This window comes from Anas platyrhynchos, chromosome 12 (genome assembly GCF_047663525.1).
Source record: "Anas platyrhynchos isolate ZD024472 breed Pekin duck chromosome 12, IASCAAS_PekinDuck_T2T, whole genome shotgun sequence".
Taxonomy (NCBI): Eukaryota; Metazoa; Chordata; class Aves; order Anseriformes; family Anatidae; genus Anas; species Anas platyrhynchos.
This window is the reverse complement of record NC_092598.1, coordinates 2,451,831-2,477,303: the sequence shown is the minus strand read 5'-3', so window position 1 is coordinate 2,477,303 and position 25,473 is coordinate 2,451,831. Positions and strand designations below refer to the sequence as shown.

Sequence of the window (25,473 nt, the reverse complement as noted above, 5' to 3'; positions counted from 1 at the left end):
CAGATTTTTCTTCGTAAAGACAAAGCAGGTTCTGGAAAGAGAAAACAGGTTCTGGAAAGCTCTCCTAAATCCTTCACCCAGCAGAAAGCCGGCAGCAAAGGCCACATAACAAAAACGACCAGGAGCAGCCACCTCAGCAGGTGCCGTTTCTCTTTCAATGACTGCTGCCTCAACTGGGCTCTGCCACCAGCAAGACAGCAGGACAGCTGAAGTCAATACAAAAAATGCAAAATCTCTGAAGCCAGACTCAGGAAGCGTCAGCTGTGCTCCCCAGGGACAGCGCCTAGCAGCTATTTAATACAGGAAAGCCTTTCATAAAAAGAACAGGATTGATAGAGGTCAAACTTAATGCGGTGAGAATTATTTTTTTTTAAAGCAAAACAACAATTAGGCGTTCCTTTTAAGGATAGCTAAACAGAACGCAGAAAATATATGGTTTAATAGCAAAGTATTTGCTGACTTAGTTTGAAACGGAGCCAACACTAACAAATCAACATGGCTTGCTACCTACAATGTAACCTGACCTATAATTCAAGGAAACAATGATATAGGATCCGAGCACAGAACTCGCTCAAAAAAAATTAAGTGGGATAAAATACCATTTTCTATACCTATTTAGGCATGAAATTTAGGTCATGCGTTACACAGGAAAAGAGTGAACGAGATTTAAGAACAAAGTCAGCTAAGCAAGATGTTATGGCTGCAGCTGAAAGCCACACAGGAACACATTTTCCAATTCATTGTGCAGGAAAAGTTGTTCACGTGGTGCTCGGATTTCAAAAATGGCCAGCGAAGTACTGGGAAAGTCCAACAGAGGCGCTTCTGCCACTGCTTGCCACTGGAATTCCCCTTCCAAAAATGTTTTTCACGGTTGAAATTGGCCCTCGTGTTTGAGGCTGGAGCAGGTAACATGCAAGAGTGCACCCAGGAATTGAATACTGAATGCTAGGGAGAAAACAGTCGACTCCATTGACTCCTGCAAGTTTCATATTAGCGAGCATTAACAGCAGCTTAGTTTGAGGTTAACACCAAGGTCTTTAACGCTCCAGCTTGATGGCAAGGATACAGCCCCTGCATGCTTAGGCAGATAAGCTATTTGCCAACCCAAGATCTGTAACTCAGGTTCCCAAACCATCTGAAAAAACAAACCTGCATTGCTAACACTCCAGCGTCAGTCTGCCAGCGCATGAGACTGTTCGGTAGATTAAGGCTGAGCCAGAAAGCACAGCAAGCAACGCAGGGATGTGCAGCCCAACAGCAAGACTGCAAAACCAGAAGGAGCAGGATGGAGCAGCAACAAGCCATTAGTGTGCCCAGCTGCCTGTGAACGCATAGCCTCAGGCACCGGTTCTGCTTCTACTTCTGCGTAGAAATACCTGTGTGCTCTCACACCAGAATTCACAAAATTTTTAAGAAATTTTTCAGCCTTTTCCAGGGTCCTACTGATCTTCCCAAGAATGTTTAAGGAGCTCCAACACACATCCCCAACTTTTCACACACCTCGTGAAGTCCTCGACACAGATTCGGATGCGTTCTGTTGCTTTGTTGAACCTAAATGCAGCTGGAAGTGCTACGTGCTGGAAATTCATGCAGTTCTGAGGGTGTCCATCAAAAAAGAAGCACCAGGCACCATCAGGTCAGATGTGTCCCTGATTTTCAACAGAAACAAAAGGTCCTGCAGCTATTCCTATAGGAAGCTGGTTAAAAAAGGTATCCAGCTTTGAATTCTAAAAGGTGAAGAGGCTCTTCACAATAAAACGGGATAATAGATCGGTTGCTTTTGTCCTATGAGACTATTACTGGGATGAAATGAGGCATGCAGTACTTAAATACTACAGGATAATCACGCACCTGCTACAAGGCTCCGCTACAAATTCACGAGAGCAGATGGACCGAAAAAGTCTGAATTGTGCTTTATAGACTGAGCTCCGCTAAAAAATCCTTTGCTTAAAGAATTATGAACACTTTAATACTAGGCATATAAATCTGCTGCACGGTAACTGGACTTTAATCACGCTGTGCTGTGTTTGAACGCCATTTGAGGCAGCCATAAGGAACACTTAAGACACCTGGCAACTATTTTGTGCAAAGATGAGCATTTACCCCATAAGCCAAACAGACAAAGCAGCACAGTGTAGTTTCAGAACTCTTTACTTTTAGCTAATGCAGCATTTTTCGCTACCCCCGTGCAATCTCCAACAGTTAACCACAGCAGCTTGCCAAACAGGCAGAGTACGGGGGATTTCCTGCTGAAGAGATGCTCTGCGAGTTAAAGCTTCGACTCTGGTGGGAAAAACTCAGAGAGAAAACTTTAAAAAAAGCATTAGTTTAGTAAGCTACAAAACAGCCTGTTTCATCTACCTGATCTTCCACGGTTTGCTGTAACTGACTGGGCAGGACACGAGTGCAAGCAGCTCACCCACACCGCTAGCACAGGGCTCTTCAATTCTAGCCCTGGGGCACACCTCGCCTATTTCAGAAGAGACAGATGACAAGATTGGTGTTTTCTTTGTTGCTTTGAAGGAAAACAATTCAAAATTTGAATCTTACAAGCCAAGCAACCATCAAAAAGACCTCAAAACCAAAACACAGAGCTCCTTAAGGTCAGCCCTGAGAACCCATCCTGCTCGGCATCCCAGCTCTGACGTACCAGTACCTCCCTGCCTCTTCATCTGAACACTCCCAAAAGCTAAAAGCAGTCACCAGAAGGGAAGATTACCTTAAACTTCCCAAGGATTCAGAACCTCCTGCACACATCCTCTGGCCTTGATGCCATGAACCTTTACGATGTCAACACTGCTGACTTGGAGCTTGCTGAACTCCTGTTGCCATTGCAGGGATGGGAAGCCGCCACCACGGGGCCAGGACGTGTATTTGGAGGAAAAGGGATAGGCGGAGGCAATTCTAAGATCTGCAGGACTGCAGTCCAAGCAACGAGGCCATAAGCATTTCCCCGGTAGAACTTTCATTGCCACCCCGGTCTCCTCTGCAGCATCACCAAATTAACGAGGTTGGCAGAAGCAATTTGTTTTCTTTCCTTCCCCTCCTCAGCATCCACCTAAATAATAAAACTGCTCACGGACAAGAATTCATATTACACACGAGAAGCGATCACTTTTACTATTTATCATCATCATTTGGCAGGTCTCTAAGAGTAAGAGCTTAATTTTAATTAAGCAATTGATCTTATTTTTGGACTACGGGAGCTAGTTGCAAAAAGCCTGAAACTGCATATTGGCCTGCACACCTGTTAAAAAGTTTATCCCTTCAAACACTTATTAGGGGATAATCATAGCAATGGGACTAAATTGCTCCTCGCCACAGCAGATTTAAGAGAATTATCACAGGTACAGCGGCACCGAGAAGTCCCAAGGAACAAGCAGAGCTCCAGCCTGCTGGAAACAGGCACTGCCTGTACCTAGTAACTACCTAAAGGATCACAGGATCTCAGCTTTAGCAATTCAAGCTTTTTTTAAAAAAAAAACACCCTAAACCATACGGTTTAATACTCCCAAACAAGGATGCTGTTCAGCACCTTTGAAGTCAGACACTGGAACGCCTGTTAGGTGTGGTTAGCTGCTGCTGGCTCTGCTTCTCTCAGCAGGATCCGCGCAGAGCCTGTGCGCCGATTCAATTAGGTTCAAGGCGCACAGCACCTCCTGGTAGGCATTTTTCTGTTGCAGAAGAGATGAGGCCTACTTCAGCGTCGTCTGGTTGACGACTGACACTCACCAGGCCATTACTAGAGAACAGTAAATAAGAAGTGAAGTGGAACGCTCGCCTGAAACAAAACTTCATTCAGCCTGAGAAAAAAAAAAAGGGAAAACAGCTCACGGAAAAAACATTATTAGCTCAACACAAGAGTGGTGAGGGTTTTTGGCTGCTCTGTCCCTGCTGTTTGGATGTGAAGTCCATTTTCCAAGCACGCTCATTTATATTCTCAAAATCAAGTCCATCATACAACATCGTATGATTATGGAAAATGAATTTGGTGGTAATGAATACCGGTACTGCACGAGACCCCCGTCTTCCAAGGATTCCCTTATATTTTGAGCTCATTCCTGAAATCATTGCAGGTCCAAGACCGAAACACTTCAACCAAGCTGGATACAACTTCCAAACAAGGGTACTGGTGAGAAAGCAGCCAGAACTGGAAACCTCACGTTCCTTAACTGGAGGATCAGTCGGTGTGCGTGATCCACGTTGCCTCAAGTACCCAAAACACTAAATACTCAAGAAGGATTGGGACCCATCACCAGCTGGAAGCTGCCTCTGCAGCTCCCCAGGTTGATTTTCACCTCTTTCTGAAAATGCAATCATTCCTAAGAGAGCAACTACCAGAATCAATGAATAAACACCTAGATCTAGCCAACAATTGCTATTAACGTGGTAATCTACTAAAGCTGTAAAATACCTTCTCTTGCTCAGGAAGCTAAAATTGAGTTTTTCCATAATTTGTTCCATCCCTACAAAGCCAGCACAAAAGCCATAATGGCACTTGACAGATCACTTAACAGCTGGATCGCTTACTCTGTGAGGGCTGTAAGGACTCTGCTCCGACCTACCAAGTAGTATTTTTCCAGCTCATCATTCCACAGATGAAATAGAAATCCGGGGGTTTTTGAAGATGGAACTTGAATCACCAGCAGCAAACAGTGCCGAGAAAACAGCGAAGGTAACAGGGAACAGACCACCAGCTCTACACAGCTCCAGTCCCCACCCTTCAGTTATTTCTAGGTTTTAGATGAGCCTACGGAATTAACAGAGGAGAAAAATAGCATCTTATGCTATAAACTGGAAATAGACGTGGGTGCAGTATTTGGAAGCTGACTGGGCAGGAGCCCCTCTTCCCATTCACAAGCCCTCAATCCAAAACAGCCCTGAAGTGCAGTGTCACTGACTCCTGTTTCCTCTCAGCTGCAAACAAGCACTCCAATCTCCTGCTATTTATGACCCTGCTTCTGCAGCCGAAGCCACAACCAGACCACTGCCTGATTGCACCAGGGAGCTCACAGCCAGCAGAGCAGGAGCTAAGGGGCCAAAGCTTCATCTGATTTCCCTTGCTTTACACAACGGCCTTACTGAGCGGATTAAGCAACACAAGGAGGCAGATTCACAAATCACTTCCCCTCTTTTTTTTCTGGGGATGTCCAGAGCGTTACTAGCTGATCCTAGACCTCACAGAAAACATCAGCCCATGCAGAGATTCATGTTATGTCTAGAGGAGTTCCAGAGTCCAAGCAGGTCCTGGTGATCATTATCTACAAGACAAGAGCAAGGGGTTGTGTAAAGACAGCATTGCTAAAGCCCAAAAACCAACCAAGAATGAATAAACCCTACATTTTTACCCACAGTTAAAAAAATAAGGTGTTCATTGACAACTTGTACAGGGTAGAAATCTGAATGGGTGGCTCGAGATGGTTGGAGACAGTTTTGAGCAGCAACCATGTGCCGTGCAGCTGGATGCACACACGTGTGGCAGGAGATGTTTGGCTCCTGGTTGTGATCTGCTCCAACAAGCCCAGCTCCAGCTCTACAAAGAGAGCAGGCGCCCACAGCACCACGCAGAAGAGAGCCTTCAGATGCTGGGCTCTGACTGCCGACAAGAAAAGCACTCTGCCTTTGTGGCAAAGGTATCAAAGACAGCTGAATAAAGACATTCCGAGGCACAGGAACAGCCTGAACACTCTCAGTTGCATCATTTTCGGTTAAAAAATAAACCCATTACGGTTAATCATAGGAACAAAGGGTTTAAAAGGTTCTTGAGATGTATGCCTAGGCTGCATCTGAAGGCAATTTGCACCATTTCAGTTTTTAAAAAAACATACAGCAGCCTTGGATTTTATGCCTACATAGACATAGTTTGAGGAATCCACACCTCAAGTCACGCACGCATTAACACCACACAAAACCAAGAGAAAATACGGGGCAAGGGGCAGAAGCTGTCATTTTCTGACACAGACTAAAGCTGCTCTCTGTTGCACAGAGGGCAGTGTTCTCCCTACTTTGGGGAAACTTCACGTTCACTTCGTACTATCAAGCAGAAACCGTGAATCTAATAATTACTGACCTACTTAGAGCCATCTTTTCCTGTGCAGTTAAATCAAAAGTTAAACCCAAAATTGAAGGCAGCTGTTTTGAGTCTCCTTGCATTCAGCACCTGCAGCAGTCAGGCAACAAAAAAGCAGCGATTTGCATCGCTAACCAACTCCAAGGGCTGTTACCTACCCCAAAGCAACTTGAATCATGAGATTTGGGCAGTAATTTTGTATCAACTGGTCGCAGTTGACTACCTTATACACAGTATTTTTGGAGAGATGTTACTGTAATATTCGAAAGAGCTGAGAGATGGAAGGAGGATTGCAAGCTGCAATCCTTTGGAAAAAAGCTGTAGCTCAGACCAAGATGGGACAGATTTTAATGGGATGGACTGCACAGAAGGAGAATGTTTCCATTTGTTTCTGCAAAGTGAACAAAAAGAACTGTTCAATGACCTAACTACTTTTTTTTTTTGTCACTTCTCCCTGAAAACAAAACAAAACAAGTTATATGTAACTCATCAAGAAATTGATCAGAGCTCTAGTTACACAGATACAGGTAATCACACACGCCAGCCCCTATTCCCACACTCAACCCAAGGGAAATGCTGAAGGATGAGCAGCCCTGGTCACAAAGAGCTCCCTATCCGCATGCCATTGCACATCCAGCTCCCCAGAGTTTCTCAGGACCACTTCAGCTCCTTTGCAAAGGCTGAGCTCGAACAGACTCACGCTGGAGAATTCGGGAGCAGCCTTCACACAGCGCTGGCTGCGGGGATCAGCTCAGCACAGCTCGAGCTGTAGTAAAGCAGCAAGAGTGACGAGAAAGCGCTGGCTCCAGGGAAGAAATTCTCCTCCAGCTCTGACGAGGACGAAGAGCGCGGGACTTGGCAGGCGGCAGCCCAGGGCAGCTCACTTTCTCTTGACATCTGCATTGTTTTTCTCTAGGTGCTGTTACAACACAAGTATTGTCACAACAGAACTTGGGAACATCACAAGATCCAAGCGCACGGCGCTGGAATTTATTTGTGCATATTTAAGCGGGGCTGAATGGAGAAAGACATTGTTTTTTTCCACTTACTTCATCCAAGTCGCGTTTTAAGCCAACTACTTACTCCAAAAGCAGCCAAATCGCCCAGCTATCAACATCTACAAAGTTCAACAGCCTTTAAGGAGGGAAATCTGCATCTGTGCAAACAAAGCGCACATTCAGGAGAGGGAAAGCAAAATCACCTTTTCTGCTTCCCTCTGAACTCGGTCTATATTTAGCTACCGGTTTTCTTCAAAACCAGCTTCTAAAAAAAAAAAAAATCAAAATGTGTGTTTAAGAGACAACCCTTCAACGTGCTTGGAAGAAAAAACAAGCGAGTGACTGTACCGTGCACTTTCCTGCTGGCAGGAGAAATGGTAGGATGGATTCTCCGTCCATCTTAGATTGACTTAAATAGCGCCGGAGTTTTTCAGCCGCGCAGAACGAGCGCTGCTTGGGAAGCTCTGAAAGGATACTCCAAAAAAGCGTTGCTGCCCGTGCAGTTTCATCTTTTTTTTTTGCTCATTTTATTTTGGGAAAACTCCGAAGTGATTTACTACCTTCCCTTTCAGACCCAGGGTCCATGCATCTTTTGAATAAGGGAAGTTGCAGTTAGTTAGCTGTCTGTAAGGAAGCTCGCTCTGGTTTTAATTATACCCTTTTACGTCCTGCACAAAGTAGTCTTTCCATCTATATTTTATTCGCATGCAGGCTTAAACTGAACAGAGAGGCATTCCCATGCTCTCTTCTTCCTTCCCCTTAAAAGACAGGGTCAGAAACAAGCGCTGTTTAAAGACGCAGGAAGGGGAGATAAAAGGAGAAACGGTGAATTTAATAATACTCATCCAAAGTTTAAACTTAAAGCAGCAGCACCAAAAAACATAAAATGGAAGAAAATTTGTATTCGGGGAAGCATAAATTCGTCTCAGGCAGATTTGATGCTCAACTTGAATGGAACCCACACCGAGCCCTCAGCAACAGCTTTATTTAGGATATTACTACAATATGGGGATTTTTGTAGCCCCCAGGTATGCAGCACCTTTCCCAACAGCAGGGCAACTGGTTATTTGCTGGCTGAGTCAGGACATCCTCAAAAGCTACAGCCCGTCAGCTGCTCACACGCACCCACTGCCTTGGGACTTGGTTTGAACTTTAAAGCAGGTTAAATTCAGTCAATGAGCCGGTTTGGCTCCCTAATTGGTAGCAGGCGAGGAGCACTTAAGTGGTCAGTAACATATCTCGTTACTGCCTCGCTTAATTGCTGGCAATTGAATGAACGAACAGCAAGTTAATGGTGGCGAACCACTGACACCAGGATCAATAACGGGGAGCCCTGCGATGACAGGCGACCATCACGTTTCATGAAGTTCAGCATCAAACCCTAACCGTTGGCCATCACATTCCCCTAACCGAAATCCAGCCCCTCCAAGACTCCTTTGCCCCTGGACAGCTACTTCCAAAGCTGCCTCTCCCTTCCAGCTTCCTTGAGGGGGATGGTTTTAACCAGATGCTTGCTCCAACGTCCAGAGACATTAGATGTGGGCTTCCCCTAATAAACTGCTGGTCTTCCACACAAGTGGCAGGGCAGCCCCTCAGCAGAAGCACGACCAGAAGCAGTCAGTTCATGCTCATGCTGCTGCCTGGCCATCATTTTGGGAACCCCTTCCCACCGAGTGCCACGAGCCTGCAAAAAACTCCACGCACCCCTTGTATTTCACCTGCAGCCCACCGCCCCCATCACCATCCAGGCGAGCAACCTCTGCCAGCCCCCCGGGCTGCCATTTCCTACCGAAACGCCTGCCCCAGGAGGAAGAAGGGAGGTTTAAAATCCCAGCTGAAGGCTCCGAGTAGGCACAGGGACAGCCGGACACCCACCTTGTGGCAGCCCGGGTAGGTCGCCACGGCGTTGAGGGCGGAGGTGCTGGGGTTCTTGCTGGTGCTGGCCATGATGTTCTGGATCTGGGTGAGCTCCTGCCTCAGCACCTGCTTCTGGTGGAAGCTGAAAGCCGGGTGGTTGGAGGCCATGGTGAAGAGCAACAGGAACTCGTCCCCCGTGCGGCCCTCGTTGAGCTGCAGCCCGTAGTTGTTGATGACCGAGTCGATGTGCGTCAGGGTGCGGAACAGCACCCCGGCCGCCTCCCGGTGAGCGGAGCCCAGCAGGGCGAGGGAAACCAGCAGCTTGCTGCGCACCACCTCGTCCGTCAGGTTGGTCAGGCTGCCCAGATCGGCCGGGTTGTTGGCTTTGATCTCGGAATCCCGCAGCGAGTGGTAATCCTTGCGGGCCAGGTCCTCCAGGCAGGCCCCGAGGAAGCGCAGCTCCAGGGGGATGCAGAGGTCCAGCAGGCCGCACAGGAACTCCACGCGCTGAGGCGACGGCAGCTCGGAGAACCAGCGGTACACCCCGTCCCGCTGCAACCGCGGGCACCTCTTCTCCACCATCGTGCTCCTCCGGGCCCCCAACAAAGCCCCTGAGGCAAACCGCAAGCCCGAGGCCCCCGCCCGGCCCCCTCCTCGCCGAAGGGGGCCCCGGGGGCCCGGCGCTGAGGGGCAGCCCCCGGCGGCGGGCAGGGCCGGGCCGGGCCGGGCTCCTCAGCGCTTGAGGCCTCGGGGTTTAGAGGCTGAGTTAGGGCCCGGAGAGGGGCTCCGCCGCCCCTCGCTGATCCCTCGCGGGGCCTCAGCCGCTCGCCGCCATCCCCCGGCCGGGCCCGGCCCCGTCCCGCAGGGTGGCGGCCAAGGGAAGTAGTCCCCGGCCGGTGAGGCAGCGAGCGGGCGGAGGTGTACCTCCGAAAGGGTGTGTGGGGGGGGAGCCGCAGCACGCGCACGCCCCGCCGGGCCGCGGCGGAGGGATCCCGCGGTGAGCAGGCCCCGGCCGGCAGCGGAGCTGGAGGGAAGGGGAGAGAGAGAAAGGAGCGGCGGAGCGCCTCCACTCCCGGCCTGACCCCGCCGCCCGGCCCCGCCCACCGGCGCCGCCCATTGGATGAGGGCGCTACTCGCGGGCGGCGATTGGTGGGTGGGCACGCTCGTCCCCGCCTCCCGGCCTGTGAGGGGGTGGAGCGGTGGGGTTTGGCCCCGCCTCCCGGCGCTGATTGGCTGGAGGGGCCGTTAAATAGGGGAGGGGCGCGAATGGACGCCTTTTGTGTGGGGCCGCTCCGAGGCGGCGGTTGGGCGCGGCGGGGCGGAGGGGGCCGGGCTCAGCCCCGGGGCCGGCCCTGAGGGGCTGGGCTGAGGCCGTGACCGACAGGGCTGGCCCCGCCGGGGGCTGTGGGGACGGGGACGGGCCTGTGGCCATGGGCCCTGGCTTTGGGCTGTGTCTAAGCAGCTCCTAGTGTGCTGTCCCCTCAGGGCGTCCCGTCCTGACTGGATTTTGTCATGGGCGCCCATCCTGACTGACTGACCCAGTTGTCCCCCATCCTGACGGAGTTTTTAGTGGTTCCTCCATCCCGACTCACTGACTTTTTCAGTCACATCTGCCATTCCACATCCCCTCTCGCTCCAGGTGCCCTGACTCCCCCTCACCTGTGCTCGTCGCTTCCCATGTCCCTCAATATGTGCCCTTTTCCTGACACTTTCTGTCAAAAAACACTGATTTTGGTCACGAGGACCCACAGCACCCTGTTCCCTCATCGTCCTCTTTCACAATGTCAAAATTTGGCACATGGGGATGGCAGGGCCAGTGCCAAAACCCCAAAAAATTTTGGCACCAGCATCGCCTTGCCAAACCAAGCCACCTCCACACAGCCAGTTTGGCAGTTGACTTCAGATTGTCTCTAAACACAGTATAGAAACAAAAGAGACCATAAAGGCCTCTTAAAATGGTAATTCTTTCCCCTGTTCCCACTCTTCCAGACCAGCTTTCTGCCTGGCGGCAGCATCAACCCATGCAATGCAAAATTTGAGGCAATTTACTGCCCTCGGAGCGGGATTTGCCTACAGATTGCACGGGCGGCATCCAGCAGCCGGGAGGCAGATGCATAATTTCCTTTTTTTTTTTTCTTTTTGTTTTCTGTGGGATTCAGCTGTGGGCCTGTTGTAGCCCTGTGGCACAGCAGCGAGATGGGTGGGGATCTTCACGTGGAGCAGCCCAGGAATAACATCGAAACGCAGCCCCGGGCAGGCAACGGCTGCTTCCAGCCCTCAATTGCATAGATTGTAATCTTGGAGGAGGGACCGGGCCTTTTATTTAATGCAGAACAGACAAACAAAAGAGCTAATGTCGATATTTCCTTAAGCTCCATTACCTTGTGTCTTGAGTTGAGTGCCATTAAGTTTATGGGATGGAGATAACACATACACGAGGGCTGCTTGCTTTTGCATGGGTTGTGCGAACGCTCCTCTTGGTATACGAGAAAAAGGCGTCTTCCTTTGGGTGAGGGTTTATTGCAAATCTCATTATACACCTTGCCAAGACGAATTGCAAAAAAAATTTCCAAATACGGGTAGCTTATCCTTTTTTTATTTCCCTTTGGACTATCGTGGACCATCGGCTGCGTTTATTGAGGTCCCGCTGACATGCAGGAGTAGGCAGCCGCAGGAGGCTTACTGGGGTTTGCATAATGCCCTATATTGTACAGCCACACAACCCCGCTTCTGTGTGGCAGGCTCCTGCTGTGAGAGGGTCCTTGAAAATCCCCGAGCCTCTCCCTGTGTGCTCTCCTTGTAGCGATCCATCGGGCGGTGGAAACCATCTGCACTTCCTTTTCCTGCCGTGCCCGGTATTGTCCCTCGGAGGAAGGGATATGCAAGAAAACAGAGGAAGCGCTCTCAGTCCCTTAGGAAAGGTTTGCATTGAATTGAGGCACAGCCCAGGCTCTCGGCCTGAGGACGCCGAGTCCTCTGGTGGCCTCACTGCTTGGATCGACGGCTTTATCCCGGCGTTAATCCCGAAAGCACTACGCCGTGCTCAAAGTCAGCTATCTGCCCAGCGCCTGGTCCGTGGCAAGTTGGAGGCTTCAACCTTTCTGCCGGGGAGCGAGGTCTAAGCCTGTGCCTGAGTGCAAGTTAGATGTGAATTTTGCTCTGGTTTACAGCCAGAGCAGAAATTGCCCATCCTGATGCCAGACACGAAGGCAAACTCGAATCTGAAGCGTGGCGCATGAAGTGGGAGCCTTTCCTCTGATTAGAAGTGGCTTTGGACGAAGCCCTCGGGAACCCGAAGGAAGCCTGACATATAATTCTGTCACAAGCCACCAAGAATTCCTGGCTAGCCAGCGGCGGAGCAAGGAACCACCCTCAGCAAAATAAATCAACTTTGTGGGAGCTCATGTTACTGCCTGCTCCAGGCAGCGGGGTGCGAGTGAAGGTCGTGCCGGGGTCCCTGTGCTGCCAAAACCCTCCTGTTCCCTGCACCTTCTCTTTTGGGGCAAATTCTGCTTGTGCACGCTCGAGTCAAACAGCCGGGGAAGCCACCTTGTAGGAATAATCAGTAAATAACGACCGAGAGTGTGGTTATTTCCTACTTCTCGGGTTTTCAGCACAGGGAGAAGCTGTTACTGAATGTCCTGGTCAGGCAAGGGGAGAAGGTCCATTTTTTTTTTTCAACACTGGACGCGTCTGCTTTCGTCCTCACCTGCCAGCTTAAAGGTCTGAATTCTTGTACTCAGGTTTCCTCGATCCTGCTCCACCAAGGAGCCCGGCTGAAGAGCTTCTTTTCCTTTGGCTTCAACCTCAGCCAAATCCTCCGGGATTATTTCTTCTTCTTGTGTGTCTGGACATTGCTGGAATATCCAAAAACATAAAAATTAACTAAAATTGTTTCGTGTGATGGGGGTGACTATGCCCTGCGTAAAAGGAGCTATTTCAGAGTTTTATCCATCCAGAAAGTTAACAGGGGAGGAGAATTTCTACCCATTGAAATGAGAGGGAGAACTTCATTTGGGAGGCTGCTGGTTAAAAGTGCTGCTGAGTTACCCCGAGCTGCCTCGTGTCCGCTGCTCCCAGCCCACAGGGCTCCTCCGTGGGGGTCTTTTACTGCATTTGTGAACCAGCTTTTAAAATCTCTCTGGTTCCCTTAGGAGGCTGTTCAATGCTCGGCAGCACACGGGCAGAAATATTTGCATGTTTGGCATTTTTAGGCATCCTAAGCGTGGCTCGAATCTTGGCCCTTCTGCCAGAAATGCAACCTGGAAGTGTTTTTGCTGTCTTCTAGCAAAATGCCTCGCAGAGCCGCAGAGACCTCCCTGGGTACGAGCTCGCTGTGCTGGGCACCCTGCCCTCCAGAGCCAGCTCTCCTCCCTTTGGGGGCTGTCCCGGGACAATGTGCCAAGAGAAAACCACCTTCTGTAGGTAGACGTACCCAAAACCTGGCAGGCCAACACCGTAAGATCCCCCCCGATCTCAGCTTCAGTGAATTTTTCTGATCCCCAAGCCCTCCCTCAAACTCCCCCATCATATTTTCTGCTGGGATGCAGCGAGTGACAGCAGCCACAGCGTTGCCTGCTGTCTGCTACACAGAGAGGGGAGAGGAATATTGCTGCTGCACGGCCACTCCAGCCCTTCTGTGCCCACGGCTGATTTCCTGGAAGGTTTTGCACAGATGCTGGAGTCGGAGCTCTCCGTTTTGAAAAAGAAAAGTAAAAAACAACAAAAACCAAACAAACCCCGGCTTTGAAGCGCATAGAAAAATATCACGTGGGCTTGGGGAAAAGGAAAAAAAAATAAAAAATAATAAAAAATGAGGCCAGATGTCAGGCCTGCAGCATCCCTCGTGGCCAAACGCCTTCCGAGTCCTGAAATGAGAGCGCTGGGTTCAGCCAGGGGCTGCTGGAAGGTGGCTTTGCGGGGACTGCGGTAACAGTAGGGGGATGAGGGGCTGGCGGTGATGTGCAGGGCGTGTGGCTGTGCGGGTGTGCACGAGTGTGGAAGTGGCACTGCCCTCTGCCGGATAGATTGGCAGGCACACACGTCTTCCAACAAGGATTTTTTATTTATTTTATTTCATTTTTTCCTAAGGGCTCGCCTTCCCCTAAAAAAAAGCTACCCCATCCGTTGTCACCCCGTCTCATCCGTCACCTTTCACAAGACAAAATATGAGCAAGCCCTGAGCTCCCCAAACCCTGTGTCCTTTCCCCTGGCACGTCCCTGCTTGGCCCCAGGAGCCGGGCAGACCTTCTGCCTTCACGTGGCTCCCCATGGGGTTTGCCTCAGCACGAGAACCCGCAGCCCCTGGCTGCCAAAACGCTTCCCCCGGCTTCCTTCCCTTCCCTTCCTCCTCGCACTCAGCTCACAAACCGCTGCAAAAGAAACATCCTCGGGTGTCCCTGCCCCTCTCTGCCCCTTCCTCCCTGTCCTGTGGGGCTGGAAGGATGGATGGCGATGGCTCAGGCTCTGCTGAAGCTCCTGCTGCCCTGGCCAGCCTCCCTCCTCCCCGCCATCCCAATCACTGCTATTTCCTCTGGGCTCCTGCTCCGGATTCTTCTCCTCTTTCATCTCCCCCCAGGAAAGTCACGTTCGGGTGACTCTTTACAAAACGAGGTTGTGTTTTGCAATCCTTTTCAGTTCCCTTTGCCTTGAGCCAGCGCAGCTGCTGGGCTGCCGTGGGGTCCAGGCTTCAGGAGCCCCGTGGGCAGGGGGATTTTGGGGGCAGGGGGCTTCACAGGAGGGACGTGCAGTTCCCGGGGCATCCCCCTGCTGATGCTGATGCCAAATCTCAGCCGTTACCCCATGTGCACGAGCTCTTTGCTGCAGCCACACAGCTTTACAGCTGGAAAAGAAAATCTGGAAGTATTTATTTGGATATCCCTCGGGGGGGGTTTCGCATCGTGGCCCTCCTGTCTCTCTGCCTCTGGTCGGAATCGCGCTGTTTAAAACGCCCGAGGAAGAAAGGAGCGCGCACAAATATTTACCGAAAACGAATGTAAAGTTCAGCGCTTCCTGGCGACTTTTGAAAGTCCTGCCACGCCGCTCGGCTACAGAAATATCAGCTCGGGGAGGAGAGGGAACGTCCCCTGCCCTACCTGCCGGCCCCACGCTGCCAACACACCAAATATTGACACGGTGCCGGGTGCTGGGGGTTGTTTCCTGAAGAAGCCCACAAATAACTCCGGAACGACGAGCAAAATGGGAAAACTGGGATTGGTTCGCGGGCAATTCATGAATAGGAAAAGAGATGAAATTAGCTGAATGAACTGTTCATTATGCATTATTCAGCCAGCTGTACTAATTAGTGCCTTAAGGACTGTTCCTGTTCCCGCTGCAGCCAACTCCAGATCTCCTTTTGATTTCAGTGGGAGCAGGACAGAGCCCCCAGAGAGTGGGCCTGGTGCCTGCTTCCTCTGCAATTCTTTATTTATTTATTTTTATATTTTATTTATTTTTACTATTGCTTATCAATTCCAGCTTTTTTTTTTTTTTTTTTTTTTTTTTTATTAAGAGGGCTAATTCCAAAATGTCTTGCATGAGCATCACTTAATTGCAGTAAAGAAAAGCAGCAGCAATCCCGTGTGTCTTGTGCCTGATGTGTTTTCTGAAGGTTTTTACGTCCTTGGCTTTGCTTTTACCCAGGCTAGGTGGTACCGAAGAGCACAAAATCTTGAAAACCCTTTGGAAAGCATGAATCAACCCAGAAATGTCACTAGGTCAGGAGGTGCAGCAATTAAATGTTTGCGTTCTGAGCCCAGAACTCACAGCCAGCCATTTATTTTTTTATTTTTATGTATTTTTTCTTCATAAGAAGAACGTTTGTGGTGTCGCTTTCCCACCAAAACCTTCTCCCGGTGCAGTTTTGCTCTGAATGCAGCACATTTGGGTCCGAAGGGATGGCACCGAAGTGAATTTCCCCCATCCCATGTCCCCCCAGCCCCAGGCAGACGTGACTTCTCCAGGCAGAGGACTGCCACCCATTTACACACAGGCACGTGAAGGATCCCCTGGATTTTGCCCAAGCCCATATTTGTGCCAAAATACTTTTCCTCCCGGTCCTTCTGCTGAGCGAGCAGCAGCAGGGCAGCTCCTCGGGGCTGGAGGTGGGTTTCTGCCCCGGCCGAGGTGGAGCTGCTGCTGGGTTCCCTCCCAGCAATGCCCTAAAATCCCCTAGCGGGGAGGGAGCAGAGGATGCTCCACCAGCTCAGCCTGGAGGAATCTCCTCAGCCCCACTCCTTGGGCTTCTCTCCACAGACTGCCTAAAATGGATATGAAAGAGCCTCGGAGAGGAATTTATTTTCTTCCTAAGACCATCCTTAAAATAACAAACAGAAGAAAACTGGTGACACGCAGTACATCTGTTTGAATAACACGGACCTTCTGTCTGCAGCAGAGGAAACTCCAAATAACTCTTTGATTTGTGTTTCCTTTCTTCTCCTTCCTCATCTCCTCCTCCTCACTACTGTATACAAATCTGTTCCGCGAGCTCAGAGCCACCACTTCTTTCTCCCCTGACAAGCCTGTTTTCATGCCATGTGAGAGTTATTTAATTTCCTCCCCGCTTCGAGCACAGCTAATATTTATCTTCCCTTGTGGGATTGCGTCTCTGCTCGGAGGCGGATGTCAGGGGGTAAGGACAGCCCTGCCTTGGATCCGAATTCCTGCCCTCTGACTGTGTCTCGGGGAATAGCATCATCCCCTGCAGGCAGCGGGCCTGATTCAGAGAATTGAGTAGGATTTAGGTCTGTGTTTAAAGTTAGCAGGCGTAGAAACCCCTTTTTTAAATAGGGGCAACACCTAACGCCGAGGCAGCGCAGCTGCTGGTGTGCCAGGCGATGTTCAACGGGGATAAGGCCATTGAGGTCTGGCCTTTTGCTGGCTGCTGCTTTGCTCCCCCAGAAGCAGCGAGGCCGTGAAACGATGGCTAGAGGCCACTTCTTGTTTTTTAAGAAATCCATTTTGGGGGCAGAGGTGAAGCCCGAGTAAGGCAGAGATTGCAAGGCACCGCTCCCACCGATTCTGAAATCACGGGAACAGGCAGGATCTCACCGCGTGGCTTTTCCTTTGTTCAAAGCTGCCGTGTGTGCCGAGCGAGGAGCCACATTTTCCTCATTAAATGTGCTTCCTTTCGGCACCGATCCTTTCCCTTCGTTACCACAAGGCGTTTTTTTTTTTTTTTTTTTCAGGCCCTCAGAGCTAATATCACAACTATGGATCTGGGGTTTATTTATAGCCCTCGGCTCCGCCGAGCGCTGTGTGTCTTGTTGCTGTGGAAACTGGGATTCTCAAAGTAAAAGGCTTTTAAAGGGATTTTTCAGAAGCGACCTGCTGGATTCGAGTACTAGCTTTCACCTCCAGAGCTCTGTGTTCGGCTGTGCCTCAAAGTTACCAGCAAAACACGTCCCGTGCGCTCCCCTGGGGACGCCGGTCCCCTGCAGCGCGCTCAGATCCCGCACTTGGCCCTGGTTTGTGCTCTCTGCTGTAAGGCAGATGTGCGGGGAGCCACGGGCACGTTAAAACCTGCTGCCGGCAATGCCACATTCGCCAGGCTCGGGGCACTTTGCTTTTTTCTTTCCCTGTCGTTGTTTTCCTGGAGTTTTTTTTGCCAAGGGAAATTCCGCCTTACGCGTGGCTACGTCTGTGAACCTCTCCGCAGCCAGCTTTGAGACCGCTGCGGGTGGATGTTTCTTGGAAATCAGATTTTACTGCATTAAACAGTGATCTACTTTATATTATTTATCTCCGGGCATGGTGTGAACAGGCTGCAGTCCTACTGATGCTCTGCATCCTCTCTCGGCAGGGCAGCGGCGGGCAGAGCTGCACTTGGCCAGGCTTTGCCGGGCAGGGCGCTGGCTGAGCGCTGATTTAAAAAAAAATAAAGAAAATTCAAGCAGTAATTCTGTTTAGAGCCCAGTTCAACATGGGCAGAGATACGAGGTGCATCCAGGATGCCAAGCTTGGAAAACCAACCCCAAAAATGCCACCCTACTGATGCGGCGAGGGAAGGGGGGGACGACGGGAAGGCCGGGGCACGTGTCTTAAATTCACAAACAAGGCACAAAATGTCAGAGATGATCAGCTATCGCCTCGCATTTCCATAAGTAAAGCAGCAATCCCAATGTGTGCTGGCTGACGGGGCTGGGGGCTGGCATGGGGCAGCCTCTCCTTCCCCTGCGCAGCCCTGACATTTGCTCAGCACATCTCACGGGTCCGCGCTGCCGTGGGGCGCATCGAGCCCTCCAGGAGCTCTTACCGGGATATTCAATTAAAAATAGAAAGGCAGGAGCCAAGAATACTCGCAGGCCGGAGGAATGGCAATTCAGTGACTTGTCTTTTCCATTAGAGGGTGCCAGGAACCTACTGTTGCTGCACACCCCAGAAATCATGGGGAACGTGACTTTGCCCTGTACATTGCGGGACCAGGCAAATCCGTGCCCTTTTTGGGACCCGCTCCTTGTGCTGCCCGGCCAAGCCAACAATTCAACTTTCAGGGTGAAATGCAGGCGGGGAAGAGCTGATGGGACAGCTGTAACTTGAAATAAATGCAATGAGAAGCCTTTCTTGCACCGCCATGTATGATTGGGGCATCAGAGGGGTCTTTAATAGGCTTCATTTGGGGCTGGAGAAAATTGGTTGAAGTCCAGGAGGCCTCATTTAAGACTGTCCCTGTGTAGGAGAAAAGGATGGGGGTGCAAAGAGCTGGCTTTGCACAGCGTGGAAATTAGGGGTCTTGCTGGGGCTGAAGGTGGAGGGGTGTTCTGGGGAGCTGCGGGGGGCTCTCCACCCTGCCCAGGGGTCTGGGCACTGCTTGAGGGTGAAGAGGAAATCATAAAAAATAAATAAATAAAATAAAATAAAATAAAATAAAATAAAATAAAATAAAATAAAATAAAATAAAATAAAATAAAATAAAATAAAATAAAATAAAATAAATAAAATGTAAGAGAAGGTTTTAATCTTGGGGTTTCAAAAAGGAGTGCTGACTTAGGGACGGAGCGCAGTAGGGATGGCTGAAAGACGCCTTTTTGGTTTTGAACCTGTTGAAACGTGATCCCAAGATCTGAATATTTGTGGGGAAAAGAAAAAAAAAAGTAAGAAAAGAAAGAAAAAAAGAAAAAGATTTTGGTAAAACTACTCAGATCATTTGGTTACTGGTGCTTGCTGAGGCCATGCGGTGATTTCCTCGGGGTCGCAAGGGTGGCAGCTGCCTGGCTGGGGTTCATGCAGGGCTATGGTCCCGTGGTGGCCGAGGGGCAAGAAGAAGCCTCCCATGTGGGGATGGGAGCACGGGGAAGGAGCTCAGCGGTGTGGGACAGGGGACAGGGAAGGAAAATCCACGTTGGACGAAACCGGAGGGCGCGCGGGCCGGCAGCGTGCGCTGTGCAGCGCTCGGCAAACCTGGGGCTTGGCCAAGAAAACAAACATAGGAAACACTCGAGACAGATGAAAACCATGGGCAGCGTGCAGCAGCCTGCTCCAGTTCGCAGAGGTCTTTTTGGGACACCGGAACAGGCGCCTGTTGCTGGCAGAGCACCGAGCGCGATCCCAACCCCGCTCAAACCCAGGGCAAAGCCTTCACTGACCTGCACTGCACCCAAATTTTATTCCAGCTGGTTTGAGTTTTTCCCCAGATGGGATTTTTTTACTGGGACGTGCCCCTCTGCTGCCCTCCTCGTGAGCTATTGCTGTTTTGGAGATTTGCACATAGATTTAGGGACGGATCCTGTGCGGGGCTGAGCGCCTCCAGCCCAGCAGGGGACGCAGAGGATGCTCTGCAGCATCCAGAGCTGAGGGCAGCATGTCGGATCAATGCTTTCGGAGCTGAAGACCAAAACCGAGTGCTCAGCAGCTCTGGAAATCGACTGGGGGCTTGCAGGTGGCCTTAAAGCCAGTTTCCTCCAAATCTTCAATTTTAAGAAACAACCCCAAGGCTTTTCACTCCAGAGTTTGACTTGAGCCCCTCACTTTAAGAACCCAGACCCCTGCGTGGTCTTTGTTTCACTAAGAAAGGTGCCAGGCCTGGGATGTGGGATATACGGCAGGAATTGCATTTGTTTGGCGCTAACTTTCAGTCTGAGACCCTTCCCCATCCAAAAGGCTCGTGCAAATCCCCTAACCCCAAAGGGAGGCGAAGGGAAGGGAAACTCCCAGCAGAGATTTCTCAGCACCTGGTGCTGATGGGATCCGTGGCATCGGCAGGACCAAGGTGTGTGTTTGATCCCGGTGGAAAGTGAAACGTCCTTTTCTTCTTCATCCATCCTCTTTGACAGTGACAGCCGCGTTAATCTGGTGTTTTCGGATTCTTGTGGCTTGATTTCTGCACGTCTCGCTGTTCTAGGGCGACGTTCCTTTATCCCTCGCCCTTTCTTTTCCTGGTGGATAATCCCACGTTAATAGGTACCGTGTAACACAGCCCGTTGTTAACTACTCCTGAATCCTGCGTGCTGATTCCTTAAGCAGACCTGAAACCCCACAAACCTGCCTTTGAGTTTTGTGGAAGTTTGTTTGTTTTTTAAACACAACTTACGAGGTATGTAGGGTAGCTTTTACTCTATTTTTTTTGGAAAGCAAGGGAGTTTGGTGTATTTAGGCAGTCTAAATACACTGGTCCAGATTGCAAAGTGCAGGCTGCATCTGCTTAAATGCCCTAAAAAGGGGGATGTAAAAAAGAAACCTTGTTTGAGAAGTGGCATCAAATATGGAACAAATCCCTACATAGCTGTTTGTCTGCTCAGAAAAAAAAAAAAAAAGAAAAAAAAAAAGAAAAAAGATCCTCAGACACTCTGAGACACTCCGGCATGACAGTATTTCATAAGAATAGAGTATGAGCTACGTCAGCTCTTCTACATCGCCGTGCCTTCGTGCTTCAATGAAAGACATTTCTCTTTGTTATGAATTATAAATCTCTGTTGCAAGAGTCCAAACAGTTCTGGGAAAGTGCTGCCACTGGCTGTCTGAGCGCGGTGAAGTGCCCTGTCCTTACCGTTCCCGTTGCTCCAAGCGTTTCCAAACATTCATTATTCACATCGAAGTAAGCACATCAGCCTCGCCATTAAACCGAAAACCATCCCAGCTTTCTAATCAGGTGCCAAACTACCTTGGTGCTTGGTTGATTTCTGGGTGTCTGCGGTTTTTGGCTGCACGCTTGGCTTTGCTGAGGAGGGCGAGGGGCAGGGAGGAGAGGAGAGCCCTGCCTAAAGCCCTGCGTGTCCGAGCGAGGGCAGATGCCGAAGGGGCAGAGCAGAGGACCAAGGGCTTCGCCAATGTCCCTGCTTCAGTTTCCCCATCTGAAAAAATAGGTAATATTCTTTAGCCCACTGGAGCCTGGGAAAAAGAGGAAGACATTTGGAGAGAAAGCCAACGCATACAACCCTCAGCTCCTGAAGGCAGGGAGTTTAATGAGAGCTTTCAGAATTAAAAAAAAATAAAATAAAAAAATGACTTTGTGTCTTTTGGTAAAAATAAGTTCTTTCCAGAAAACAGCCCCAAAACCAAATATTTCTCCAAGTAGTGTATTGTTTTAAAATCCCACACATGTTGAAGCCCTTCTCAGGACCACGGTGGGACAGAGGGAGCAGGCACAGCTTCGGCCACTGGATTTGGGAAAGCCATGAGACACAAGGTGCCCCAGGTCCACGCTGGGTGTTTGGGCCACCACCACCAGGCGGGAGCAGCCTGTGCACATTGCAGCGAGGAAGATGAAAAGCAGCACGCCAAGTCGTTTTCCGAAGCAGGTTTCTTCTCGTCACATTATGTCAGCCGCATTTCCTGACCAAACCAGCAGGAACGCGCGGGTGACAGATGTCCTGTAATTATCGGCAGCGCTCCCGCTCCTTGGTCTCCGACATCAAACCCGAAGGCTTGAAACGAAGGCCGTGATTTGTTTGGTTAAGGCCGGCTACTTTGCTTTTATTTACGAGCTGCTTTCAACTCTGCAGAAAATTCATCGTCTTGAGGTTTCCGCCGTGCCAAGGTGGATGCCAGACCTCGGCGAGCGCCAGGCGGAATAGTGGGATGGGAAACACGGAGGGGAAGCCGAGCCCTGTGGGATAAATGATGCTGGGTTTTTTTTTTTTTTTTGGCTTGTAGAGGTTTTCTGCAATGGGAAGGGCAAGGCAGGCTGGTCCTGCAAAGCGGGGACCACGAGAAGGGGCTGGGTTTGGTAGCGAACAAGCAGCTCGACGTATATTTGTAGTAGGGTGGCATAAAAGAGCGAACGAGACTCATGGGCTTGAAAACAAGAGGGAAATCACACTTTTCCCTTCGCTTTATTTTTTGGCTCCCCAGTTCCCAGCTCTCCAGCCTCCCCAGCTCCTTCCAGCACCGTGGCTGCCCGGTGGAGAGATTTGGCTGGCCGGGAGGAGGAAAGCCTGGCACCACGATTGGGATTCCTCCCTCCCATGTGTTCGGTTGATCAGGATCAGCTTCTTTGCTGCCGTTTTTGTGCCTCTTGACTTCCACGCGGAAACTGGCTCTATTTTTACCCAGCTAAAGCTGATTAGATTTGCAGTAATTGGCAGGATAAACAGACACGTACTGTATGCAGCAGGTTAATGCGATACATTCGGTGACCAGCAAATGCACTTAGCCCATGCCCAGCACAAAGAAGACAATCAGAGTAATTTATTGCCCACATGCCTGTACCATGCCCATTAGCCAGCCCTGTCCTTCCTCTCTCGGCAAACCTATTTCCCCTGTGAGACGATGAGTGTTATTGCAGAATGCAAACCATTTCATCGTTTTCTCCTCAGCTCTTCGCAAACCCGTATTAAACCCAAGGACACGCAGGAGTTTCTCTTTCTGGTTAACCCAGGTCTTGACTTTTGTTGACCTGCGAGAGATGATTAGCACTGAAGCGGCCACGTATTAAAAAAGAAAAATGCTACCTACCACTGGAAGGCTGACCCCCTTCAAGTAATGTAATTTCCAACCATTTCAATCACTTTTATAAGCTGCAACCTACCGGAAGATTAGCAACAGTCCTGCTTGCTGCAATATCATTCTGTCCTTTAATTGGTTTGGGGGTAATTTAGCTGGAGACTGAGTAGATAAGAGAAAATTTGGGGACAACTTCAGGTGACGGAATACTCCTGGAATTCAATTAACAAGAGGAGGAAATGAGCAGGAAGCAAAAATGAAAACCAAGCAGGTTCCCAAGGCTGCGTATTTCAACCCAGAGTCATCAGAGCTTGGGAATACGGCTGCTTGGTCTGGGTGAGGTGGTGGCTGTGACCCATCCAAGCCAGGAGAGACATGCAGAAATCCTCAAAAAACTTGGGAGCCAAGGTGGGAGCCCCATCAGTTATGCAGTTTCAGTCTATTTAATGCAGGCCCTGTTGATTTTGTGCCGCTTCCCAATCAGCCCGTTGCGTGGGACCAAGCCAAGGGCTGTGCAGAAGGCTGGCAGTACCCTGGGTACGATTATCTCCACCAAACAAACCTCTAACCTCATCGGCGAGCTTACCACCATCAATTTTCCCTAAGCTCCCCTTCACCATTCATTGTGTTGCTCTCTTTGAATTCTTCATCTACCAAGCTGTGGCAGCGCTTCCATTAATTGTCGGCGGTCCCTCCCGAGCTAAAAGCCCTAAAATCCTCCAGCATTTTTGGAGGCTGTTCCAAGACCTACTGAAAATCCCAATTAACCCTCCGGACAGCTCTTTGTTCACCCCCTGTACTCCTTTAGTTACTACCAGTAGTTATTACTACCGAATAACCCCCTGAGTTATTCAGATCTGCTGGTTTAACAACACCAAACTCGATGTTATGAATTTATTAGCACTTTTTCTTCTTTCAGCCAGATACCAGGCAGAAACTTGCACCAAACATTTCTGCCTTTTCTACGTTATTGACAAACCTCCCATTTCTGTGTAATATTGGCCCGATGCTACCGCAAGGCTCCTTTTCTAGGAAATTTTCCTTCTGTCTTTAATTTCCCCAGCATCTGAGGTTTATTAATTACTACCAGTTTCCCCTTTCTTCTTTTTCCATGTTTATGTTTTATGTGTTAGTCTTGGCGGCTCTTTCACTTCCTTTCCAAGCCATGTTGTTTCTCTTAACAAAGATTTCTGTCTGCGTTACTGCTTTGGGGGTTAAATATCCTTAAAGGCTTCTCCCTTTTCAACACATTTTTCATCTAAATTCTTTCCCCAAATTGATTTGACTTGTAATTATTTTCTGCTTTGTGAAACGGGACCTTTTAAAGTGCCAAGTATATATAAATATATCCGCTTTGAGCTTTGCTTCATTTGCACATAGCAAATATAATCAAGCCATGATTTTTGCACCTCGTTCAGTGCGAAATTCGTCTTCACCTGTCAGGGCAAGGTCTAACGGGGAATTCCCTCGTGTTGGAGGCAGTATTTTTTGCATTAGGAAATTATATTTTTTTTCCGAAATTCTAAGGACATTTTAATACCATCAGCTGGAGACCTCCCGTGCACATCGCTCCGTCTGAAGTCCCTGGTGGTCACCAGGATTTTATTAGACACCACGGCCACGGCTGCTTAAAGGAGCAGATCGCATTGAGCCCCTGCTGCAGCGTGGCAGTCTGTTGCAGACACCCCTTGCCTTGTCCTTTCTCACCCAACATATTGATCCAGACACGCTCCAGATCATTTATTTCCATGTTGCTAATGACTTGAGGCCAGCTTTCGGTGCCGCTTCCCCCCTGCTCTGCCAGGTTTGGCGGGGAGCATCCCTCCTGGCTCAGGGGGTGGCCTCGGAGATGGAGATGCCCTTGGAGGAGGAGATACCCTTGGGAGGAGATACCTTTGGAGAAGGAGGTCTGAGCCATTCAGAAATTCCCCCCTCTGCTGGGTATTGTTGCTCTGCTGATGCAGATAATTCTCTTTGCATCCTTTGATTTACCTTTTATATATATTTTTTATTTCAAAAAAAACTTGCCAGTCCTATTTAATGCTGCCTGTACCCTCCAGGGAAATGTCTCCAGAGCTCGGCAGAGGTACTGGGGGATTCCTGCTGCTGTGGCAGGGCAGCCTGGCCCCAGGCACAGCGGCTGCGGAGGTGAACTTGGCACTTGTTGGTGGTCAGAGCATCTTCCCACTGGTATTTGGGGCTGGTGTGAAATCTAACCTTGAATTTCCTCTCCCTTAGCCTCCGCACACCAGCGGCACACAGGAGATACTAACTGGTCTGGAAAGGACACCCCAGGGCAGTAAAACTGCAGATAACGTGGAGAGAGATTTTATTTTAAACTGATTCCTGGCCTCTGGGTAAAATCTGTGAAAACCAGATGTATTTGGGGGATAGGGTTGGAACCACAGCAAGCAGCCCCCGCACTGGTCAGGGATGGAGAGCACGTGGGCGAGTGCACCGGCACAGCCTCTGGTCTCTCTACCTTGTTCTCCACAGAAGGAATAGCTGGTTATTAATTAACACGCCAATTAACGTGTAAAACTACTATAACCATGTAAAAAAATCAGTCCAACAAACAAAAACAGAGAAAACAACAGAAAGGGGTTGGAAGTTCTTTTTTTTTTTTTTTTTTCTCAGACAAAAATCTGCATTTAAGTAATTTCCCTGGTA

General features: G+C 49.8%; 1 protein-coding gene across 1 annotated transcript in view; it reads right to left on the bottom strand.

Annotated features, from left to right (window-relative positions):
• The window catches only part of ZCCHC14 (zinc finger CCHC-type containing 14), a 52,159-nt gene extending 42,107 nt beyond the window's left edge, over window positions 1-10,052 (bottom strand). Inside the window, exon 1 of the mRNA XM_027466672.3 lies at window positions 8,944-10,052. Coding sequence (XP_027322473.1) covers window positions 8,944-9,507 — 564 coding nt within the window. The 5' untranslated portion in view covers window positions 9,508-10,052. The remainder of the gene's footprint in view (window positions 1-8,943) is intronic.
• Between the last annotated feature and the right edge of the window lie 15,421 nt (window positions 10,053-25,473).